The sequence below is a fragment of the Spodoptera frugiperda genome, chromosome 9 (assembly GCF_023101765.2).
Source record: "Spodoptera frugiperda isolate SF20-4 chromosome 9, AGI-APGP_CSIRO_Sfru_2.0, whole genome shotgun sequence".
Taxonomy (NCBI): Eukaryota; Metazoa; Arthropoda; class Insecta; order Lepidoptera; family Noctuidae; genus Spodoptera; species Spodoptera frugiperda.
In genome coordinates, this window is record NC_064220.1 from 995,294 (window position 1) to 1,019,185 (window position 23,892).

The following is a 23,892-nucleotide window of genomic DNA, read 5'->3' on the forward strand; positions in this document are numbered from 1 at the left end:
AAGTCAAAATTCATCAAGCCGTTTAGTCTAGAGAGTGAGAAATATTCGAATTTGGCGCCAAAAATCCGCCATTTTGTTTTTTTATTATTTTGATATATCCAGTGTCACTCTCACAGTAAATACGAATCCAACGACACCTCTCAAGTCAAAATCCATCAAGCCGTTTAGGCTGCAGAGCGTGCCAAACAATTATACATACATACATACATACATACATACATACATACATACACTCGAAAAACATAACCCTCCTTCTGGCGCAGTCGGGTAAAAATATAAATGCTCGAATTTGGAATGTCGAACGCAAAATGGCGGAACGAATATTGCTTAACTCCTAATTTGAAACGATTTGTTAATCACCGTGAATAAATGTTATGATTAACGATTATTGAAATTATATTGAATGATTCATACTCGTTGCATGGATGATTTGCAGTCTTCGTTTATGCATTTGTACGTTTAACACATGACACACGGACACGTCATGAGATCCTGGCAAAGGACTAATGAAGATAATTTATACTTTCCATAGACAATACTAAGTTTACAAAATGGCGCGAAACAAAAGTCGATTTTGACAGATATACTCCAAAGAGGTTGTATTATAATCTAGAACCAGTCAAAAATTCCATGTATGTCTACAATGACTTGCAAAAACTGCAAGATGTACCTAGGTACATACCTAAAAGGTATTTATCCGACGTCAATTACTAAGATAAATGTGTTGTCTAGGTTTGAACCTATTTTATATTCCGCTCCAGTCCCCAGTGCGACTAGCAGGTGATCTTTACCACACTCCACTTGCCGCATTCCATTCGATATGAATCGATTTAATTACAATTGTCTTACTTGCTCACTCGGTTTTGCTACTCGATTGCTATTTATGTCGTTAATCGATTCGGATAAACGTAAAGAGCGTAGTATAGTTAATAAGTCGATGAAATATTCGAGTTCTGAGTATTGTTTGTAGATATCTGTGTCTTAGGGTTATTTTAGATTAATTGCTTATATTTTACATTTATTCATACCTATGGTTATTAATTAATCACTAAAAAAATGTAAAAGATCAGTTATAGGCAAGAATCATCGTTTCTTCTCCTCTAATAACATCTTCTGATTTATTTCGTTGCGGGATCCAAGACAATTCATGTCCCTGGGAGGCGCCGGACTTCAGTGTTCCGGTGTTTTTATGGTAGTGTCTACTGTATCCTGGTTTACAGGAGTTGCAGCGGTATGGGAGGTTGTGGCGGGCTTAACCCAAAAAAAATATAGGCAAGAAACAATCGTATGTATTTGATAACACTCCAAAAATCTTCACTTTATTTTCGTTGAGTCTTACACTAGTTACACTCTTCAACTAACAGAGTAGGAACGACAATTCATAACACAACATAACCAATAAAAATAGAATTTGTGTTATGTATAGAAAATTACACAATGTCAATTGTATTTGTGTCCGGTACCAGAAACTTAGTAATTGTAATCGCATCTTACGATATGCGACGAAACAATTCGATGATTAGATAAACGAGATGTTTGTTATCGATATTGTGTAGTAGCTATTATAATACGGTACCGTATTTCATTCTTTGTTTTCAAAATACTCAGTAGTTAGTTGTACGTATTTACGTTACTTTTATCTACGCATATTGAACGAAGGAAATAATGAAATGATTGACTGGTAATATTTTATAGCCTATTTCAAACTGCCTCGTTGGTCGAGTAGTCGTGGTCAAGTGTGACTCGATTCCCTTGTCGGGCAAAGCATTACTAGGACTTTTTTCGGTTTTTCGAAAAAATTCTCAGTAGTAGCACGAAGTCTGGAATTGTGTCCAGTATATGGCAATAGGCTCACCCTTAATTACATGGGACTTATAACAAAAATAGTGAAAAGTGGGTGTACATTGCATTACGTGTCGTAATTTGCTACCTCTGCCTACGTCTTCAGGAATAAATAAAAGGGCCCTTTTATATGCCTATTTCAAACTAAGAATTTTGGAATAAAGTTATTTAAAAAAAGATTCTAAGCTATGAAGGTTTTAAATTATGAACAGTTGACTGGTAACTTAACAACAAGGCTCTATGCTTCTCAAATTCCATAGACTAATCATATTTACTTTCTGACGTGATAAACTAACACAGATGTTTCTGGAAACATTCTCCTTATTGTTCAACAGTTCTTTAGAATTTTAGTATTTGATTTACTTAAATAAAATTTTCTTCAAATCGAATTTTGCCATAATAAGTAATTAGAAACTTTGTTGTTTATCCTACTTTAATCTTTGTATTTTATTAACCTTATTAGGTTACCGGAGGCCCATACCCCTTCCCAATCCCCGATTCTGTAACAACCCATAAATTCCTAACCCCCAAAAGACCGGTAACGCCTCTGGTGTTTCTGGTCTCTATTGATGGCGATAGCTTACCACCAGGTCGAGGGATCGTTTACCGGCTTATACCATAAAAAAATAACCTTTCGTATATAAAACAACAATAGAAAATACATTGTGTCTCGCGTAGATCTGCGTTCACACGACCGATTAATTACGTTTATCCAAATTTTTGGTACCTACTTTATAAGATTTATAATTTAAAGGCCCTAATCTTAGGTTTCCTTCAAATGTTTATCTGTTACAAGTAGTCCACTACGAAACTATATCAGTCTGTCGGTGCAATATAGTGTAGAAAAGTGGTCAGGCGCCATTTTCCAGTTTCAAAGGAAATGCTAACTGGGCCCGGCCCGGCCGTGTCATTTGTGGTACTCGACTCAGACACGTATTAATTACTGCCGGATGCTCGCGATTTACTACCGAGCTTTCAATTACTATAATAGCTACCTTCAGTCATAGGTCTAACATTTTAATACTTATTTTTAATAAAAAAAGAGTCATTATTTTGTTAGCACTTTCTTTAGATTGAGTCTGTCACAATTGCTTTTGAATTTCCTGTGATTTCCACTCACCATATCTTTTAAATGAGCTAATCTTTACAAGCTTTAATTTTTGAGGGGGGAAAATCATCCAGTGTCTTCTTCCACCATAGGTAAGGCGTCAGATTTATACTGACTAAAAACCACCCCGTTCTTTCTCCTGCTTTGAGCCGGAGCCCCGGTAACCTGTTACGTTGTCCGCAGCTCCGGATCTTCTCCGAATCTTTACAAGCTAAGATATTGACTTTAATATAAAAAAACACTATAATATGTACTAACAACCTTTCTACCTTCTCGTAATAAGCCTCTATTGTAAAAAAGTATACGAACCGTTACAAACTTCCATTTTCTAACTACAGTTGGTTATTGTGAAGAAAACTGCACGTGTTCTGAACATTCCACCTCCATGATTAAGCCTCCCAGTTTGGAAGAGAGCAGACAAAGAGCATTCCTGCTCGTTAAAAAGAGACAGATGTATGGGAATGCCTTCTACGCAGGCTCTATTTGTCGCATTTACATAAAATGCAATTAGCAAATAGTTTTCTTCTTGGTTGCTCTTAGTCTATGGTGCGTGGTAAAATAGTACTGGCCGATGCGATGCTTTTTTATTTCACTTCTTTTTTCAAATAGTGGCGGGAAAATAAGATACATAGTATGTATATCGCTTCAGTAAGAAGTCACATTTAGTTTTGTAAATAACTACTCATAATAAGCATTAAATGCGGAATGGGGATTTTATTACAAGTAAATGTTGCAGATGGTCTGTCAATGAGCAGTTTATAATTGCAAACATTGCAATCTATAAAATTCATGCTAATATCATTTATTATGAACACCTTGACATAATTACACGCCTTGTGTATGAATATAAAAATGCTCCATTGCGACATAGGACAAGATGCAGCCGTCCAGACTATTTACGATCTCATCCCAAAAAATGCCATAAAATATTTATAAAAACAAAATTAAATTGACGTTCTAAAATTGAAAAATTCAAACGGCTAATAGCGAACGTAAGGCTAGCCATACACGGTAAGACATCTGCCGTTGAAGTAAATTGTTAATTGCGACTTTGCGAGCATTGCTGTAATTCGCAGCTGCCCAGCCGTTAAAGCTAAATGTCAAACCTATAATCAATTCATTGCGAAGAACAAACGACAAGGTCGGACAGTCAGACCGTTTAATACTGATTAACTTTGAACGGATATGAGTAATGAGTAAAGTGTTTTACTTTGTAGTTATATCATCTTACTACTGACATTGACAATTACCTTACAAGTTCATATATTAGTCATGCGTAAACTTGTAAAATTATTGACATTTCTATAATAGGTTTTGGATAACTGTACCTACATACACAATTACGTACATACATACAATAATGGTAATGTATTACATTTATGGAATTATTTTAATAATGTCCTAAATATTAGGTCATATACGTGTAAACAAGACACATTAATATTGAAGTACAAAGTACCTAAACGTATTAATTTATTTTAACACAATCACAATCAAGTCAATCAACCTTATTTAAAAAAAGAACGCGAAGCTCAAACCACTTCCACGCTCTACTGCATAAAAAACGCTTAATGGAAAAGAAATTAAACGCGGGCACGTGGCTGCTTTTTTTAAGGCAAAGGCACGCGGCTGTATCTGCCATATGCCACCAGCGCGTGCCCTACAGACACCTCCCTCGCCAACCAACCGTATCTTGTTCATGTTGATAAACATAGGTACCTTTTTACACAAGTCATGTTCATAAGCGGGTGCTTTCTGCTGGAGCAGGTCGGCTCGCTCACCGTGCTGGTGGGCTGATCCAGTAGTAGTGTATTATAGTGTAAGTACTTAATGGAGAAATATAAGTGGTTAGTATAGGTATGACATATCTTTCCGGAGCTCCGGTTCGAAAAGCAGGAGTAGGAACGGGGTGGTTTTTAGTCAGTAAGAGTCTGACACTCCTTTCTGCCTTGCCCAAGGTGAGAGAAGTCATTGAATGATTTCCTACCCCTCAAAAGATATATGTTTGTAATATGTTTTATGGAATGTAAAACTATAAATACCTAATTGTATGACAAGGACACGGACTCGAGTCCGTGGAGAGTAAACTATTTTAATATAAAAACATACCTTTCTATCTTTAAAACTATAGTTCTTTTTTTAAAATTCTACAGACTAAGGTACAATATACAGACGATTCTCGGAGAAAAACCGCGGTGTTGTGAATTTTAATGGGCCCGTATGCATTTGAAATATTAAATAGGCTTCGGAGTGACAATGTGACATTCGCATGCTAAAATAATGTGAGTCTAGGATGTAAGGATGGCTTTTCTATTGCGTTTGCTTAGAACTTAGAACAAGGTGAGCAACATTGTCGTCTATTATTGTTAATAGGATTTGAATTGTCAGAACGTGTTCTGCTTTTACATACAGTCTTTAGAAAAAATTAATCTAGCGATTATTTAATATTTATCCCGTAGTATGTCAGGAGAGCTGATATACGCGAAACATAATGTATTATCTATTATGTTCATATATACCAGCATCATCATCAGCCTGTTCTCATCCACTGCTTTACATAAGCTTCTCCAATGGCACGCCGCTAAGCACACAACTAGCATATAAGAGGTTTAAATGATAGCTACAACAAATAATTATTGTCTACCGATTTATGTTACTTTAAAAACGCATCTCCGTTTTTCCAGTCGCATCATGAATGTACCGTCTTAGAAAAAAAGGGACGATCGGATACTTTCACTGTTATTAAATGTTATATTTTTTTGTCGAGGACGGAAGTCCCATATCTTTACACTTACAATATCGAGTAGGAGCAGATGTCTGGAGTCGGACCGGTAAGTAACCGTTTGGGGAAGCCCTTAGTAAGGATCGATTGACTACACATATACAGGGCGCGTTAACATTTTAGATAGTTATAAGAATTGATTGTATTTTTTAATTTGATCTTTAAATTAACGAAATATATAGTAGATTCTGATAAATAATAGTAGTATCTAATAAAATAAAATAGTAGAACATACTACTCACTTAATCAGTATATTTAATTAGTTACCCAAGATCAGTAGATTTTTTAAATTATCTGCGGTTATTTACCAATTTTAAGCCGGTTTCGTGTACGTAAAATTATGAGAATTATTTTTATGTATTTCCATATTTTCAATTCGGGCTCACTCCTGCAGTAACACGGTCGAGTACCACACAATAACCAGTACGGTGACAGACTGATTCATCTTTAATAAGTATCTAAAGCTTAATCAATAAAATATAAATTAATTAAAGACAACTAACTACACATTGCGAGATCAGTCGTTCACCGTCCGTATGTAAGTGTTGCGCAAACCGAACAATAGCAACAGGGCAACAATCGCACTTTGAAAATGAATTATAATGTCACACACCTGTGAAATGGCGATTTGTTATTGTTTGTAATATCATTCATTTAGCTTGGAACTGATCTGATAATTGGCGAAACAAAACTTGATTTACTACCTGTAATACGAACGAAATACGATGGATCTGTTTTTCTCCAAACAAACAATTTGGAACGAGCTGATGCGACAAATTGTATCTATGCACAATTATAGTATAAGGTGTACAAACTTCACTATTATAATATTCAAACATAACACTACCTCCCATTAAAGCCGTGGCAGAAACTTTTAAGGCTCCTTATACATATTTTGAGACGTTTCAAAAGCGCATGGTGTGATTTCTGCCAGGGAAGTGCGTAATAGAAGCTTTATTCAGCCTAAATAAAGTTGAAAATTAAATGAAAAGAGCCTTCCTTAACATTTGCCTGCACAACTCTTTAGTAACAACCTTTACCGAGTCATTTAATGGTTCAAATCGTTACTAAGGAAAAATTTTAGTAATCATTAAACATATGTCTCTAACTACGGCTTAAGCTACGTGTAATTTAAAATAAAAATAATTGGCTAAATGAGTCAGCCTTTAATAAATATACTTTATCATGAGGCTTATTTAAACATTGAATATTATTCGATTAATATAAGAACTTGTTTGCTCAAGTGTAAATTAAATTTTAAAACAATGAGGTGGGATATTTGCCCCATGGGGCCAATAATTTAAGAACTACGTGAGTTACCCTTAGGTAGGTAGGTAATGATGAAAAACCTTAATTATTAATAAAATTTGTAACATCACAACATAAAAACTTAAATCCTAAATAAAATTGTAACATCATGTATATCATTCGGTTGTCATCGTTCCCCGGGTCGGTACGGGCGCCACGACCCTTGCGTATGCGCATAAAAAGTGCTAACACCTGGCCGTAACCATAGAGATCAAATCACTACACGGAATACACATATTATTACCTCATCTACTGCTATTTTAACCTTTAAAATCAAGAGTATAAAGTGCATTTTCCATGAAACGTGGAAATCCATTCAGTACAGTTTAAGTACTATTGATTATTCGTGTGAAATATAACGGTTTTCTTTTGTTAATATTTTGACAGGTGTCAGAAACAACGGCCATCAATCTAGGAATCTAGTTTTTCGTAATCACGTTGCATAATATCATCGTTGCATTTTTTTTTCATTTCATTTCGTTTTTATGTCATTGCACTTAATTGTGTTAATTGCTGTCTATCGTGTTTCTAATCGAGACGCATACGCGTTGTTTTTGTTCAATCGTTGCAGTGAACGCCAGACGGTATTGCATTATGGAATAAATTGATTTGACAAAAAAAAATTTAATAGAAATTGCACCAATTTCACGTTCTCTACATGATGGAGACAAAAATCCGTTATTGAGGCAAAAAATATGAGCTGTCAAAAAAATTCCCGTTCGATTTTGAATTTGGATCGCGGACGGATAGGACATGGGACGCGCATGCGCGTGCCGTACTGCGCGGCAGAGCGTGGCGTATGGCAGATGACACGCGACCGTTACACCAGGTGCACGTGCCAGCATATTTTCCCGTCGGAATTTATGAGCTGTACAAATAACGAGCTAGTGCGAAACGTACAAGTAACCGTGAACTCGATAGATAAATGAACGTCTACATCTATTTGTATTTAAACTTCTACCTAATTTTCTTTTAATTTATTATGACTATGAGTAAATTATTTACAACTTAAAAATACCTAAAAAGAAATAAAAACTAAAATAAAGAAAAAGAAATAAAATAAAAATTCTCTCCTTTTGGCGTCAAAGTACTCGTCTGCATCGCTGTCACTGGGGAACGTTCCCAGAAGACTGGCCGCATTGCCACGTTGAATGTCAATGCTTATCTTCTAACCGAAGAAATAGCCAGCCTTCTTGGTCACGTGTAGAATCGATTACCTTACGTGCAATCCCTTTAAACCGTATGTGCACCGGGAGCCCATGGCCCAAGTGTGTCGACCCCAAACGGCTCAAAACAGTTAACTTCTACCTATATCTATTCTTTTTTTAAATTACTTAGATACATATAAAATTCTTGCAATATGCAATCGAAGCATTAGATACTAGTTGTATGTTGTTGTAGTTGTATGGGAAAATTGTAGATATTTCAATTCTCACACACAAATACAAGGCTAAATACATATAGATACAGATACGTCGCTCCACAACTGCACAGATCATTTGCTCAAATTGAATGGCCAAGTGTTTGGAGTTCTGATGTTTTACATTCACCAAGTTAAAAGGTATGACCTATCCTTGGCTTCGATTCGTAGAAAGGAACTATTATGTATTTCCTTGGTCGAAGAAGATGACTTCAGAGTTCAGATACCATTGGCTACTTTAGCATTGAATATTTTGGTGCCTTTATTTCATAAGGTTCTTTAACGACAGGTAATAAATACTATTTTACTTTAATACGATTTTAGGTACATATTATTATGCTCAATAGGCATGATAAAGGCGTATCTATTTTAGTCCGTCAGTTAGGTAATGAAAAATATTAAACACGTATTTTTTTATTTTGTCATATAAGATAACAATACCTAGATAAAACGGATCAAGTTTAAGCGTACCAAGAAGTGACGTCACACACTGTTTCAAATCGATATAAGTATCTTAGTATTAGTTTCCGTAAGGAAATAAAAAATACGTGTCTGATGTTTTAAAATAATCTACAATACAAGACCGACATTAAAATAAAAATTAGTCTTTTACCCTATTTCTACATATTCTGTCTGTAAAGGTAATATAAACTTTGATTGATTTACTAGTAAAGAATGTTAACAGCTTCTAGTCAAGATGAGCGTTGAAGAATCAGAGCAAAACATCATTTATTATGTATAACTTATTATTTATATAAAATATGTAATGAATGTGCATTGTGAACACTTTACATAAAATCACACTAACTCACTTACAGATTCTACTTAACATACATTATACACACGATTCGTTAGATTTAATTAAAAATCTTTGTAGCGGAAAACATTTGTTTGAGATACAGTAAACTCTTGCAATGCAGTTTGTCTAAGACAACGGGATGTTTCTGACTTTTACCAACTAAAAACCACACAATCATACGTACATAACCTCACGCCTGTTCCATGGGGGTAGGCAGAGACAATGGAACGCCAATTGCTACCAATCTTACATACCTCTTTCGCTTCATCAATAGTCATCAGTCTTTTCATGCAAGCTCGTCGGTTAAGGGTACTTTAAATTTGGCCCTTCTGTGATATATCGCCAATCTACCTATATATTTTATTAATATCTACCTTTTATATTTCTAACCACACAAACCTCAACAAAAGTAGACAGGTCTATCGGGATCTCTAACAATTACGGTGCTGCGGTGCCGCATACCGTTGGCAGAGTCTTTGTAAGTTTCAAACTACTTACAAGATTTACAAACACGAATCAAACTTCACTATCCTCTCCAGTTGACCATGACCGATAATAAGCCAGCTAAATAAGTCAGCCTAACATAATAAAAGACATGACTGATCAAGTTTTACGATTCGCAAAAGTTGATCGCGTGTAATGGACCGTTGTGAATGCGCCGCGGTAACTACTGTCAGTCATGCTTTCGCCTCTCCGTGACCATTTCCACTTATAAATATTATATCAGTTCTGTTCTGTTCAATAGAAAAATACTACCTACCTAGATGGAATTTCCTTATTGTTTAAGTATGTCTTATTACGATTACTTACTGTAAACTAGAAGTGTGAATTTAGAACTTGAACTTGATTATCGTACGCAAGCGATGTTATGTCATCAATGCCGTAATAATCGATAATTTTATCAATGTTGGTTAAAGCTAACCTGTCCTATAGAAGATAGCTGATTTGGAATTAAATTTTTTAGGGGACAAGCCCGCCATATCCTCCCATAACCGCTGCAACTCTTAAGCCAGGACACAGAATAATAAGTACAAGTAGCCAGGATCGACAAACACTGAAACAGTGAAATAAGGCGCGCAAAATAAATCGGAAGATATTATTACAGGAGAAGAAAAAATAATGATACTGTCCACTTCAGAATTTAATGCAGGAGACAGAATGACTTAAGCCGAAAGGCACAAAAGAGACTGCCCCACTGACTCTTAGAATCACGAACTTTTTAATCAACTACTTAGGATATCATAAAACCTTCATGATACTACAGTAGCGAAACAAGCTAAGACTAGGAAATCAAACGAAAGACGTTTCGAACAAAAACTGGATTGTTTTACTTGCTCATGTTTTTATGTAAAACCGTAACTTACGTACTAATTCTACTGCGTCTCGGTTTGATAGAAAGTCAGTAAAATAAAACGTTCAATTGTTATTTATTGTTAAACAAAGTCATATCGATTGCGGTTCCGATGGTAAACGGCTGCAACTGTTGATGGCCAGATCAAATTCAAATACTAGAAAGTTTTGGCCCCGATTTTTGTGAAGATCTTCCAATTTTTTTGTGGCTTTTTGTTAATGAATGTGTTAGTATTTAGTAAATTGTAAGTAACTGAACTATTAAGTAAGCTGATGAGATTATTTTGTTTGGTTCAATGCATGGATTTACTTGCCATTTATGAATAATACGCTTTATTATCACGCTACAACACTTACGAGTAAATCCTACTTTGATATAGGTTACGGCCTACGAATAAAATGTATTCGAAATGCAAATATTTTAACTTATGAACTTCGCGGTTGGCGCAACCATTAATTATGTCGATTGTACGGAGCAATCTGATCCACAAATCGTTACGGATATTAATTATATGTTTGTAAACGAACCCACAACACAGGATAAAAGCCTAGTATTGGGCAACGTTTGACACCCAAACCCAAAGCAATCAAGTCAGCAGGACAGTTATATTATGTCGATTGTTCCGTACGGGTAAGAGTAACCCCACTATAAAATGCCCAGTCACCGCACAACCGTGCAGTCAAACGTATTATTTTTTAATATTTTATAGTTAGTTCCTCCTTGTATAGTACCTAAAGTTCCTTCTCAAAATCCTTTCACAGCTGATTAATTTATTCAAAGTCAGTCTCCATTGTGGGATCCATTGTTGGCATTGAAGCTGTCGATAGAAATGGAGGAAGCTGACAGGTATCGTCGTGAAGGCTCATTGATAACTCCGACTCCAAGGTTCCTCAAACGACATTTAGGTCGATAGATAAAAGTCAGTGTCAGTCTGTAATTTTGTCGATTGTACCTTTTATTTTAGTTGGTTTGATAGTGTTTGTAACGAAAAATAAAGTTTAAAAAAGCAATTGCTGTAGTAGTTTATGGTAATATTATTTCCGAATAAACGCATTTCTCACCACTACAATATTCGAGATCCGTTGAAGCACTCAATTTGAAAAAACCATTTCAAACAAAATAAAAACTATTTTGAAAATCGGTTCACTATTAGCGAAGTAATCAGTGTGAACAATAAGTAAAAACAAAAACATAGTACCTCATCAATATCCAAACGTAGTAACTCCTACTTTTTGAAGTCGGTAAAAAATTAGGCTTCCGAAACAAGAAGACATGAAAAAAATGTAATATAGATACTCACTTTCAACGTCAAAGGAAAGTAAATCTATAGACATGTGGTACGTACGTAAAGAAAAAACACAACAGCAAACACTACAAAATATACCTATATTAAAAAATAATGCGGGATGTTCGTCCGTTGTTCGACGTTATCCCGCATTCCAAGGAAGAGAGACCTACAGAATATTAATCGAAGTAAACATTGCTTGTATTTTATGTTATTTTATATGACTACTTGATCAGGAGCTTGGAGCTTCAATGTCTTATATAACTTTACTTGAAACTTTAAACAGAGTAACTGCTTATCTTAACTAGGTACTTCCACGTGGTTTCACCCGCTCTGCCTCCTATTGATTGTAGCGTGATGTTTTATATCCGATTACATTCCTTGATAAAAGACTTCCGACACATTATTGAATTGGGACCTGTAGTTTTGGATTTACGGAAACTCACGCATCCAAGCTAACTCTTCTGCTTTACATAATAAGATTAATAATAATTATAGTATATCTACACGAATATAATTATATAAGAATGAAGAGTTTGTCTGTTTGTTTGAACTCGCTAATCTCAGGAACTACTGGTTCGATTTGAACTCACATTACATACTTGTAATGACGAAATCATCCTTATTGCGCACTTTCAGTCACCATCATTAACTTATACTAAGTGGTGATCATTAACAAGTACATTTTAATTATTCGTGTCCAATTAGCATGAGAATGTGACTGTTTCAGCATAGTATTTTGCAATAGGATAAGTATTAGAACTTATCCGTTAATATGTTAAAACAATCTACTTATTAAATACTCTATCATTATTTACCACTAGCCTCTATTAGCGGCTTTGCCCACGTTCCCGTCGGATGAAGAAATAGGTTATCTGTATACCAAATTTCATCAATATCGGCTGAGCAGTTTCAGCGTGTTTGGCGGACAAACATCTAAACAAACAAACTTTTACTTTTATAATAATTTAGTGTGATATAATGGGGATTTGTTTTGTTTTGTATGATAGAATGACGACATTACATGTAATTTGCATTCTGATATGGTATGAAGAATGACGTCTGATATGGAAGAAGATGACATAATCATAGTGGATACAAAGAAGATTAAAATTACCCTATGTACACACACACACACAAATTCACACCTATACATACATATATAGATCACTAGAACAGTAAGTAGATACTCTAGATAGTGATCCGTTAGTTTGTTTGTATAGATAGATAGACACAAGCTAAATGATGACGAACAAGCGAGAAACAATATTCAGTTCAAAACCAACTCCAAGTTTGAATTCACACTTTTATACGCCATCTTTGGAAGTAAATAGTATTTCTATTTACCATAATGGACGCGTAATGAGTCAATTCACTATCATGTCATAAGGAAAATTACCATCGCAACTTGTATTATTTTAATAACTTTAACGCATGCCGTATATACGAATACGCCTGGGTTTTATTCCTAAGAGTAATTACGCACATCATAATTCAGGATAATTAATTACAGCTTTTCTTGAGTGACATAATAATACTTTAACCTACAACCTTTTCTTCTCATCTAACAAAATCATCTGATGTATTTCGTTGCGGGATCCAAAGCAGTCATTCATGTCCCTGGGACGCGCCGGATTTTAGTGTTCCGGTGATTTCATGGTTGTGTATGTAGATACTGGCTTACAGGAGTTGCAGCGGTATAGGTATAAAGGCTTTGTCCCATTAAAAAAAGACAAAAAATACTTTAACCTTACAGTCGTGACCAACTAGACTATCCTCTACAAAAGATTTCCAGAGACTCAAAAACGTCAATTCCAAAGAAAGATACTATTTTAAAAGACACTGCTAATCTAAAACTCGATAAGACAAGTTATTTATCGATTAGTAAACATGAGTTTATCGAGTAAACTGACTAACAGTGGAGTTTATTTAGTTATTGTGTGTGTAATGTTGGAGTAGACCAATGAATCACGATGTCCGTTGAGTCAGGCGACCGCAAGCTGTGGCATACTTTACCTAAGTGAGAAGAACTAGGCTTTGGCTTGAGGTTTGACCTGCATCACTCTGTTAATTAAAACTATATTGCAAGGAATTAATATGTAAACTGTTCTACAATAAGCGCAAAACAGAAAATCCATATTTATGGCAGTTTCAATCTTATTTTTTTGGCGATAAAACAGAGATTGGTTAAATATCACAAAACTAAAAAAGTTTTTCTGAAATACATCATATCTTGAAGGACGTTAACATAAAATTCTACTTCGCAATAAAATCTACTTCGTTTTATTTTTTAGGTAATGACTAATGTTTCTTGTATAATATTTATATTTATCAAAGTACATGAAAAAATGTGTTAATATTCTAATAAGCTTGAACTCAGACTCACTGGACCGTATAATATCTTAGTCAGATTCAACGCGAATTCCAAAGGAGCCATTATTTGTGCGTACGGTTAACTGAAGGGGAGAAATCACAGTCGCGATGTGTGAACGCCCTTGCATTTTGTGTACAATAGCCTCTGCAACGGTTTTTAACATCTGCCGACCGGCCCTGGCGAACACTTTCGTGATATACCATTACTATTATTATTTCAAAAGCACGTCATAACTCGGACTGTATTTTCAAACCTTTTTTCTTAAACAATTGTAAGCAATCAACACAATAGCTCCACCAAATTCCCATGACAATCAAACAAAAACAAAACAAACTTTACATACGAGATAATTTGACCTCGAAGGCAACGTCACGCGTCGCGAGCACGCACCTCCGATACTCCTCGTAATGGACCAGCCCATTACGTCACTGACACCGATCATTAAACCCACCACCTTAGACACAATATTCCCACGAATCATTCACCTATTCATGTTCTTTTTTTCTCTTTCAGGATGTCCAATTTTCAACGAACACGCAGTAAAGTTTGGTGGGGTGATTCACCGCCAAACATTGGAAGTCCGGTGGCGCAGCCCGAGTGGAACCAAAACAATCGCGCTCGAGACGATCCCGATTGGGAGCCCCAACTACCTCACTGGATAGCGAATCAGCCTGACGAACCACAGAACAATAGTGCCGATGACATCGCACAGCCCATTCAAATGAACCAATGGCCTCTGCGTCACGGCAGTCCTGGCAGTCACAAGAGCCAGGATTCCGGTTTCTCTGACTCAGACAGCTCTCCACCCCCATCACAGTATTATCAGGCTCCTGAAACTACGGATAATAATAAATCTTCGAGTAGTAGCGATTCTAATAACAACCAGGATATTACCGTGAAACAGGCTCCTGGTTATCAAAACACATCACCGAGCCGTGATGCTAGTAAGGTGATGCTGCCTGACAATGTCAGTTGTGGGATGCCGACGCCCAAACCACGGCTTCGAAGCAGTAGTGTTATACAAACACCGTATGACCTGCAGAAGTATTGCGAAATACATCAAGACGAGGAACATATGGAACTATTGAAAGATAAGGACACGGAAAATGTAAGCAGAATTGAAAAGAATAAGAGTCCGCCACCTAAGAATATTAATAAAGATAAACTTAAGAAAGAAAACTCGCTAAATATTTTAAATAATAATTTAAACAGTAAACCTAAAGTCAAAGTCGAAAACAAAATAGACATAAAGGTTACACCTCCGAGTAACGTAAGTAACAAAGAAAATAACATAACAACCAAAAGTGCAATACAAAAAGATACCAAAGACATACCAGCTAAAAATATTAATGTTATAAGTCCCTCGAAGAAGTACCCAGCCAAGAAGTCATTCATATCTAGTACAGATAGTGATAGCACCAAAGTTATTAAAGTAGCTAAAGTAAAGGATTTAGAGACAAGCAAAAACAAATCAGACGATAGTTTAGAATACTTGAAACTTGAGGATGACAATGAAATAGCAGTAAACAATCAGCCGCGGGTGCGGACACCAATATCTAACGTGTCCTATGTTCCTACTGAGAGGACGACTACGGCCAGAGCAGAGTACACGCGCAGCTTGTCAAGTGAGGATGCTACTCCCATAACCACAACTCCAAAGTTCCAAAGAAATAGACTAAACAAATCACTAAACTTCGAAGCTCAGAGGTTAGACCAACAAATCCTTGACATACAAGAAGGATACCACTCGCTAGGTTACATAGATGAAGAACCCAACAATGACATGATGTATGATCACGAACAAATACACAAACCAACTCATGCTATCCTTGGTAAGAATATCTTGGACAGTCTACATCTAAAACCTACCAAAAAGCCAGGGCCTAAAGCTAAGCAGCGCATGGCTACAAAGTCAGACAGAACGAAGGACTTATTCAGGATATTTCCCAAGAAGGAAAAGCCTGGAATAGTAGATGATTACGCTGGTGGTTATTTGAAGGGCAGCAGGGTTCCTGTTTTAGGTCTACCGAGAGTCAAAGAGCAAGACTCGTGGGTAATAGTCGGCCATCCCGAAGAAATTCTAATACCTCATTACAACGAAAGGCTGGTGGGTGAAGAGGGCGATTTAGTGAAAGCAGCAGAGAAGAAAGATGAAGATGAGTTTATTAAAAAGTCGCGCCCAGTCACACCTCCACCGCAGTTCCAGGACAAACAGAAGACTCCATACGAAACAGAATCTAGAACGAATAAAAATCTTACACACGACTCCAAGAGGGAGAAATTAAAAGGAGAACTGGACTTCGTGGATGTCCAGCTGAATCTAGCATGTACGTCCACTCCTAAGATGTTAGCTCCACACGAGTTTATGGACGTTCCGAAGAGTGATAGGAAAAGCGTTCGGAAACTCAACATCCAGGACGAATTCAACAGCGAGTAAGTATCTTGTCATTCGTATATTAAAAATTAAAGACGTAACTTAACTCACAACACAAGTAATCTATTGAAGATAGGCAGTAGAAGGGTACCTATGTTAGATCACTACATAGTACAAAACAAATAATAAAGTTACCTGTGTAGAAATGAAATAAATAAATAATAAAGTGCTTTTTGTCTCTCTACACAACAAATTTTGATGCGGTTTTTTTAATTAGTAGAGTGATTCAAGAGGGAGATTTACATGTATAATACATACATAATATATCACCATTGCACCTATGCGAAGCTGGGGCGGGTCGCTAGTATATAATAAACCAGTTATGTTATAACACCCAGAATTTGTAGTACTGATAAGAATGCAGAATCTTCTGAAGACCTCAACCTATAAGTATTGTGACAATACTTACTTTTACCAACCTTGATCTCCGCGAACGTCACGTACGAACATCTGACGACAATCTAAACAATTAACCTTTCATTTTACTGAATGCGTTAAAAGCATTATGGCGTTACGATTTCCTGAAACTTGCAAAATAAAATTGGTTTTTAACATTCCCGTCCTTAATTAGGCTTTAAGGAGATTACATTTAGTTCAATGACCCATTACGCTATGCATCCTTAATTTAATAAAACTTAAAAAAAAAAACAACATTCTATAGCTACTTAAATTCATATTAAAGAGATCTTGGACAACAAACCTGGGGCCTACTCCGGTTCTCGAATGCGAAGTTTCGTTTAATCTTCGGCCGTAGGTTTTATTGATTTGCTAATAGAATTACTTGAAATAACATTTTATTTTTAATTTTAATTTCATCAAAAGAAAACCTATTTATTTATCTTCATTTTATTCGTTAATTTTTGTACACAAAGGTTCGCAATAATTGGAATTGTAATGAAATTTGCGAAGTTTCGGATGAAGTTTAGTTTTTCGTTGAATTAGAGTAGACCCCCTGATAACAAGATAGAAATTTCACAAATTCACAATCAAATTTAAACTTTAACACATTGTAATAAACCCATATTTTACAGGAACTACCCCTCCAGATTAGTTCTAAATGGCCAGAATGAAATCCTATATCGAGAGAGGTCTATAGACCAGACATGTTTAGAGCGGCTATGTGATAGAAAGCCAGAGCCTGTCCAATATTGGCTGTGCGACCTGGTCGGGTCGTGTGAGAATGAGTGCATGACTACCCTGCAGAGCAAGCCACTTGGAGCAGAGATGAAAGCTATGGTGTCTGCAAGCTCCGCGACTATAACAGGGAATATAAAGAAAGTCCAGACACATGGCCAGATTATTGTTTATCAATACAGTGATGTTTTGAGGTAAGTGTTACGTAACTATTTGTTTTACACTTTATGTATGTATATTATACAATGGTGGACTTAATGCCTATTGGGCATTCTCTTACAGTCTCAACCTTAGGGTGATGCAGAGAGACAACTATGTATTTAGAATTTATTTAGTATTTTTATCTATAAATTGAATTTCCTAAAGAAATGGAAATCTCCTTTCTGAAGTTTCTTTAAAACAAATACTATTGCAGCCTGTCATAGCATGTGCATAAGTAATTGTTTACGTGGGCTATCGCCATGAACACTATCAAAATCTAATCAACATATCCTCAATCAATACGTATTTAATAATCGATAATCATTTCCTACAAACGCATGTTTCTGAGGAAAAAAGTAAATAATCATATGCAATACATTGCTCTTGTATGTATATGAGGAAACACGCACTATTCGCAATCAGTACCCAACAGTTCAGCATATAATTAAATCACTTTCATTAACATTACAGGCAAATAGAGTCCGGAAAATCAAGTGAGGAACAAATTTGCTTGTTGGTAGCGAACATCAATGAGTTTGTACTAGCTCACAGCATCACTTTAAACACCAAGCCTCCCGGAGAGACTCCAGAAAGATGGGACAAGATTAAGAAGTCCTTACAACTATACTTACAGAAGTTAATCGATGTTGGAGAAGATGTGAAAGTGGAATTAAACGAGAGTGTCCCTGAATGGAACTTGGTCTGCAAACACTTGGACACTCTGATTGAAATCTTCTTGGAGACCACTAAGGCCGTGCTTGTTCAACAGATGAAGGTAACGTCTTAACACGTTCAATGCCGCCGACACGCCAAGCGTGTTCTTGCGAATTTCTATAACTACGCCTCGAACACGCCAAACGTGTCCTAAATGTTTTAGTGATATTTCGAAAATTAGCCAAAGTTGCCTTTTGGAATTCTCATTACATAATCTGCTAGCAATAACCTAATGATTATAGGGCGGCATCGCTATAATCATTAGGTTTTGACATCGCTATGAACTTCAAAAAAATAATGGTGGCAGTGAATGTGTTAAAAAACAGTTAATTAGATAAGGAACTAGCTTCTTTATTGCACCTACAGCCATTAAAAGAAAATAAACAGTAACCACACAATGAATCACACTCGGATTCTCAACTACCTAAGATAAATGTACTGAAATTGATAAGCAATTAGCAATCACAGTAGCCAATGATATCAAAATTTTGATTTTCATTCCGATTAATAAAATAATCAGTTCGAATTATACCTACACACTACATTAATACCTGTTAAACGTGAGTCGATTCTCACGACACTCGAACCACGGAACCACGAAAACTTTGTAAACAAAATGGATATGACATAAATGTTTTTGTTCCCACAGACTCTGGTATCGATTATAGAAGAGCCACCTTCGGACATGATTCTTAAGAGTACGTTGACGTCTATTGGACACTTGGCCATGCTAAGTGACACTACAGAGAGTTCCCTTCACGAGAAATGTTCGAAGATCATGAAGAATATTACTGAGCTGCCGTTCGTGGACTGCGCAGTGCCCAGAGCGTTGTTGACAGCGATCATCGAGAGCAACAAGAGCTCTATAAAGGCGTTATCGTTACGTGCGCTTGCGACCGTCTGTGTCACTGGGGATGCTGTGAAACAGTTTGAAGAGGTATGGCGATAAGATAACATTTATATTCTTACTTTTTTTGTGCGTAGTTTATATAGAGTATCTATTGGTTTGAGCAAAATGGTTTGTCTGACTAAATCCCAATGCTAGTCAGTCTTGTACCTACTAAAATAAATCTATTGGTTATCTTTATTCGTGTCATATCTACATGAATAATCATCATCTGATAGTAAAATCATCTTCGTAGCAATAATTTCTTTGAAAATATGTGTTTTGCTTTAATATTCGCCTTATCTGTCCACAGGGCGGTGGTATCGAAATCATCTCAGATATTCTCTCGGACCGCAAGAACCCTGAACCTCAGATGCGCGAGGCCATCACAGTGCTCACTCAGATTACTGCACCCTGGCTGAGAGGGCACTACGACCTCACACAGATGCACATCTACCTCAACAACATCGTTGAACACATTACCGGTAAGTTACTAATGAGGTTGCTAACGCCATCTAGTATTTAAATTACAAATTTAGTATACAAGTTTATTCTATTATCTAATAGATGGCGCTAGTAGTACTATTCAAAATTTTAAGACAACAGCGTGGTTAATTATTTTCTGAGTAATTTTGTTGAAAAGAATTTGGACAAAATTGCATAAAACTAACTACTTAAGCTTAATAAAAACTAGATAATATTAATATTTATAACGTGTATCGTTTTTCTAGGTATTCTATCTCGTACCGAATGCTGTCAACTCCTTCTCCTGTGCACGGCTTGTCTCGTCAACTTGGTGCGAGAGTTGGAGTTGGAGAAGAAAGATGATGACGTCACCACCAGATCTGACATTGTCGAGGTGATCACCAAGCACAGGACTGTCGAGAGACTGCTGGACGCTGTGAAACGACGAGGACCTAACATCTCCGTGTTCTTGCAAGTAAGTTCGCATTCACAGTGTTAAGTAAGATTGTTTGCTGTCTAGAGTCTCGACTAGTCCACGGATGTTCTGTTTACAGTTTTGAGAACAATCCATTAAATATGTAGGAATCGGGACCCTTAGTAAGAGTACTAACCATGCTCTCGTTTCGTTTTCGTTTAACGTAAAACAAACTCGTACCTACTCGTAAGACCTCAGAAGAAATTTACGCTCACGTAGCTACTAAGAGTGGAGGTGATAGGTAGTGTGATTCTTAGCTTCAACTCTATCAGAATCTTCCTCTGTTTTTTTTTTTTTTATTTATACTGACTTCCTTTTATCTTTACTCCTCTAGGAACAGACAGCATCTCTCCTAGCCTCGCTATCCCGGATCCCTCGCTGCATGTTGCTCCTGTCGCGCGTGACGTCAGTGTGCGTGGCGCTAGTGTGCTTCGCGCGGTTCTCGCCCGGCGCCTGCGCACGCACCGCCGAGCTCCGCGCGCAAGCTAGACTGCATTGCCATGCCGCTGAGGCTATCTCTAGGTAAGTTACATTTTTACTTCTATTTTTTTTTTATGTGAACTAATTATGTTGTGTCAACTTGTGTCTCAAAAGCTCCGCTTATGATGTGATATGTGTATCTATAGTTCATTAATTTCCTTCAATACTTATCAAATTACGTAATAACAAGGAATGATCTGCTTACATTCAATGAATGGACTCGATCGTATCAACATGATCGTATTTTAAACGTTAACGTTACACAAGGTTATTTTAAAACATGATGTTTTATCAATATCAAACATCACCTAACTCCCTCCATTTGTCCACAGACTGACAGTGATGCCAGACGTCGCGTACCAAATAGTGCAGCTGGAAGGTGTTCCTCTCCTTACCAAGCTGGTAAGGTTGCAGCGAACGCGGCCTCCGCTGGACACCAACCCTGACCAGACCCTCATCCACTGCCTCAAGGCACTCAGGACCATCTACAAACACCACCCAACCACCTTCGATGATGAACAAGACGTTAACGACATGATCAGGCCCCATTTAATGGAATCTCTCATGCTATTTTCAGCCAAAAAAGAAAGCTACGTATAGTCCTGTCTAATCAATTTCAAATACTCTCGATTCTTTTATCGATAACAATCGAGTTATCGATATTGTTATTCGAATAATAATGGGATGGTGTTAACATTTTAATTTTTGGAGTTTCTTATGTGAGCGTAATGAAACCAAACTCGAATATAATGTAGTTCTCCTGAGACTGAATTAATTAAATTATTTAGTTATGAACTTATGACATTAGTACGATTACTTAAATAACGCAATGAATAAACTAATCAGATCAGTCACAGAACTTCATTAAACCATGATAATCGATTTGTAGGGAATGAAATAATTAATCGATTGAAATATTTGACTAATTAATTTATCATGCCTTTTACCTCAGAGTAAAAAAGTTACTGGATTTCCTTCAAACATATTTATTATTTTCTTTACTAATGAAATATTGTGGTACTTTTAAAAATTCGAAGTTTTAGAATAAGGTCTTTTGAACACCTTTTTTGATTTGCACTATGGTTCTGTACAGTATTGCCATACATTCCACTTAATTTAACAGTGTTGCTGTATATAAAATTTTAATTCTACTTATTATAAGTATTATTATTTTATTTGGCTTTGTAAATAGCGTACTTACAAGTAGGTACTAACATTTACTAATTTTACTATTTATCTTGAATAGTACAGAGGCCATACTATCTTGAAATTACTTCTACTAGTCTTTAATCATTATTATTAAACTTATTTGTAACTATTGTAAAGGTTTACTTTAATTTTTTGAATCTTATGGTACAAAACATATTTCAAACCTTGTCCTCACTAGGAACCATTGTGAAGTCTTTAAAAACTACTTATTTTGACGTATTTTTTCCGGAACGTACGTCATAAAGAATGACAGATAATTCAAAATGGCTGCCAAGTCAAATATCCAACGGTTGGTGGACTCTAGAGAGGACGACGTTTATTTATAAATAAAGATATAGGTAACTAAATAATCTTGATTTGATGTAGCAACAAGTCTTACGTCTTTCTATTGGCTATTATTTTCATATTGTTTTGTCTATAAGATTCCTTTTTGTAATTATTTTAACATCACTCATAGTGTAAGTTTGGTACCACCTATTATTAATGAACTGTAGTATTGTATACCTTTTACCTACGAATGTTTAGGCTGTAGTTTGTAAAGAAATTGCGTTATGCGGCACCCGCCAATGTTATCTGTTTATAATAAAGTATATTATCTATTCTATTTGTGTTATTATTTTTCATAAAATAGAAAACCGTTTTGTAGCTGTTTTGAAGTGAAAAGGGACAACCCGTCCACCCACTAGATTGTACTATACTATATAAATCGTCACGCCTTTTATCCCCGAAGGGGTAGGCAGAGGTGCACATTACGGCACGTAATGACGCTATACAATGTACCTACATCCACTTTTCACCATTTGTGTTATAACTCCCATGAAATAGGGGGTGAGCCTAAAGCCATATACTGGACACAATTCCAGACGTCGTGCTACTACTAAGAAAATTTTCGTAAAACCGAAAAAAAGCCCGGTGATACTTTGCCCGACCCGGGAATCGAACCCGAGACCCTAATTGTCCGGCAGTCACACTTGCGCCCACTTGACCAACGAGGCAGTCTAGTGTACTATACTATCACTAAGATTTTAAAACGTTTTTCCTCCACATTAAGATACTCTTTAATGTGAATTTAGAACCCACAAGGTAATTCCACTACCACAGACAATAATCTTTACTGTTTATTATTTGTAAAACTAAATTAAAGCTATAATATTTCTATCATAATTAGGTATACTTCAATCAGTACTCTTTAGGCTCTAGCCTAGTTAGCAATGAATGTATTGCAACACATGCAACTAATGATAATAATCCTGTTTACTTAACTCCTTATCAAAAAGTTAGTCCAAGCAATAGGGTTGCGAGTTAGCTCTTCTCAACTTCTCTCTATATCTCTCTCGTTCTCCTACTGGTTTCAAGTTCCACATTTTATAAGATTGTGGAGTTCGAATTACTTTTACCAAGAAAAGGATAAACAACACGAATAATACGAGCAGAGGTGCCTGGAAAGAAATTTGGAGAATCAGAAAGGGGATGTTTGAGGCATAGAGTGTGAATTGTGTGAGTGACACGAGAAGAAGTGGGCTCACTACTTAAAACATATTTTAAACTAGCTACTTCCGCGCGGTTTCACCCGCTCTGCTTGGCTCTTATTGGTCATAGCGCGATGTTTTATAGCCTATAGCCTT

General features: G+C 36.3%; 1 protein-coding gene across 2 annotated transcripts in view; it reads left to right on the top strand.

Annotated features, from left to right (window-relative positions):
• The window catches only part of LOC118270969 (uncharacterized), a 45,830-nt gene extending 22,961 nt beyond the window's left edge, over window positions 1-22,869 (top strand). For both annotated transcript variants that reach the window (XM_035586821.2, XM_050695772.1), the window contains 8 exons: window positions 14,783-16,702; window positions 17,735-18,031; window positions 18,510-18,813; window positions 19,402-19,689; window positions 19,952-20,123; window positions 20,370-20,578; window positions 20,913-21,100; window positions 21,391-22,869. In XM_035586821.2, the coding sequence (XP_035442714.2) occupies window positions 14,784-16,702; window positions 17,735-18,031; window positions 18,510-18,813; window positions 19,402-19,689; window positions 19,952-20,123; window positions 20,370-20,578; window positions 20,913-21,100; window positions 21,391-21,658 (3,645 nt within the window). In that variant the 5' untranslated portion in view covers window position 14,783 and the 3' untranslated portion in view covers window positions 21,659-22,869. The remainder of the gene's footprint in view (window positions 1-14,782; window positions 16,703-17,734; window positions 18,032-18,509; window positions 18,814-19,401; window positions 19,690-19,951; window positions 20,124-20,369; window positions 20,579-20,912; window positions 21,101-21,390) is intronic.
• The last annotated feature ends 1,023 nt before the right edge of the window (window positions 22,870-23,892 follow it).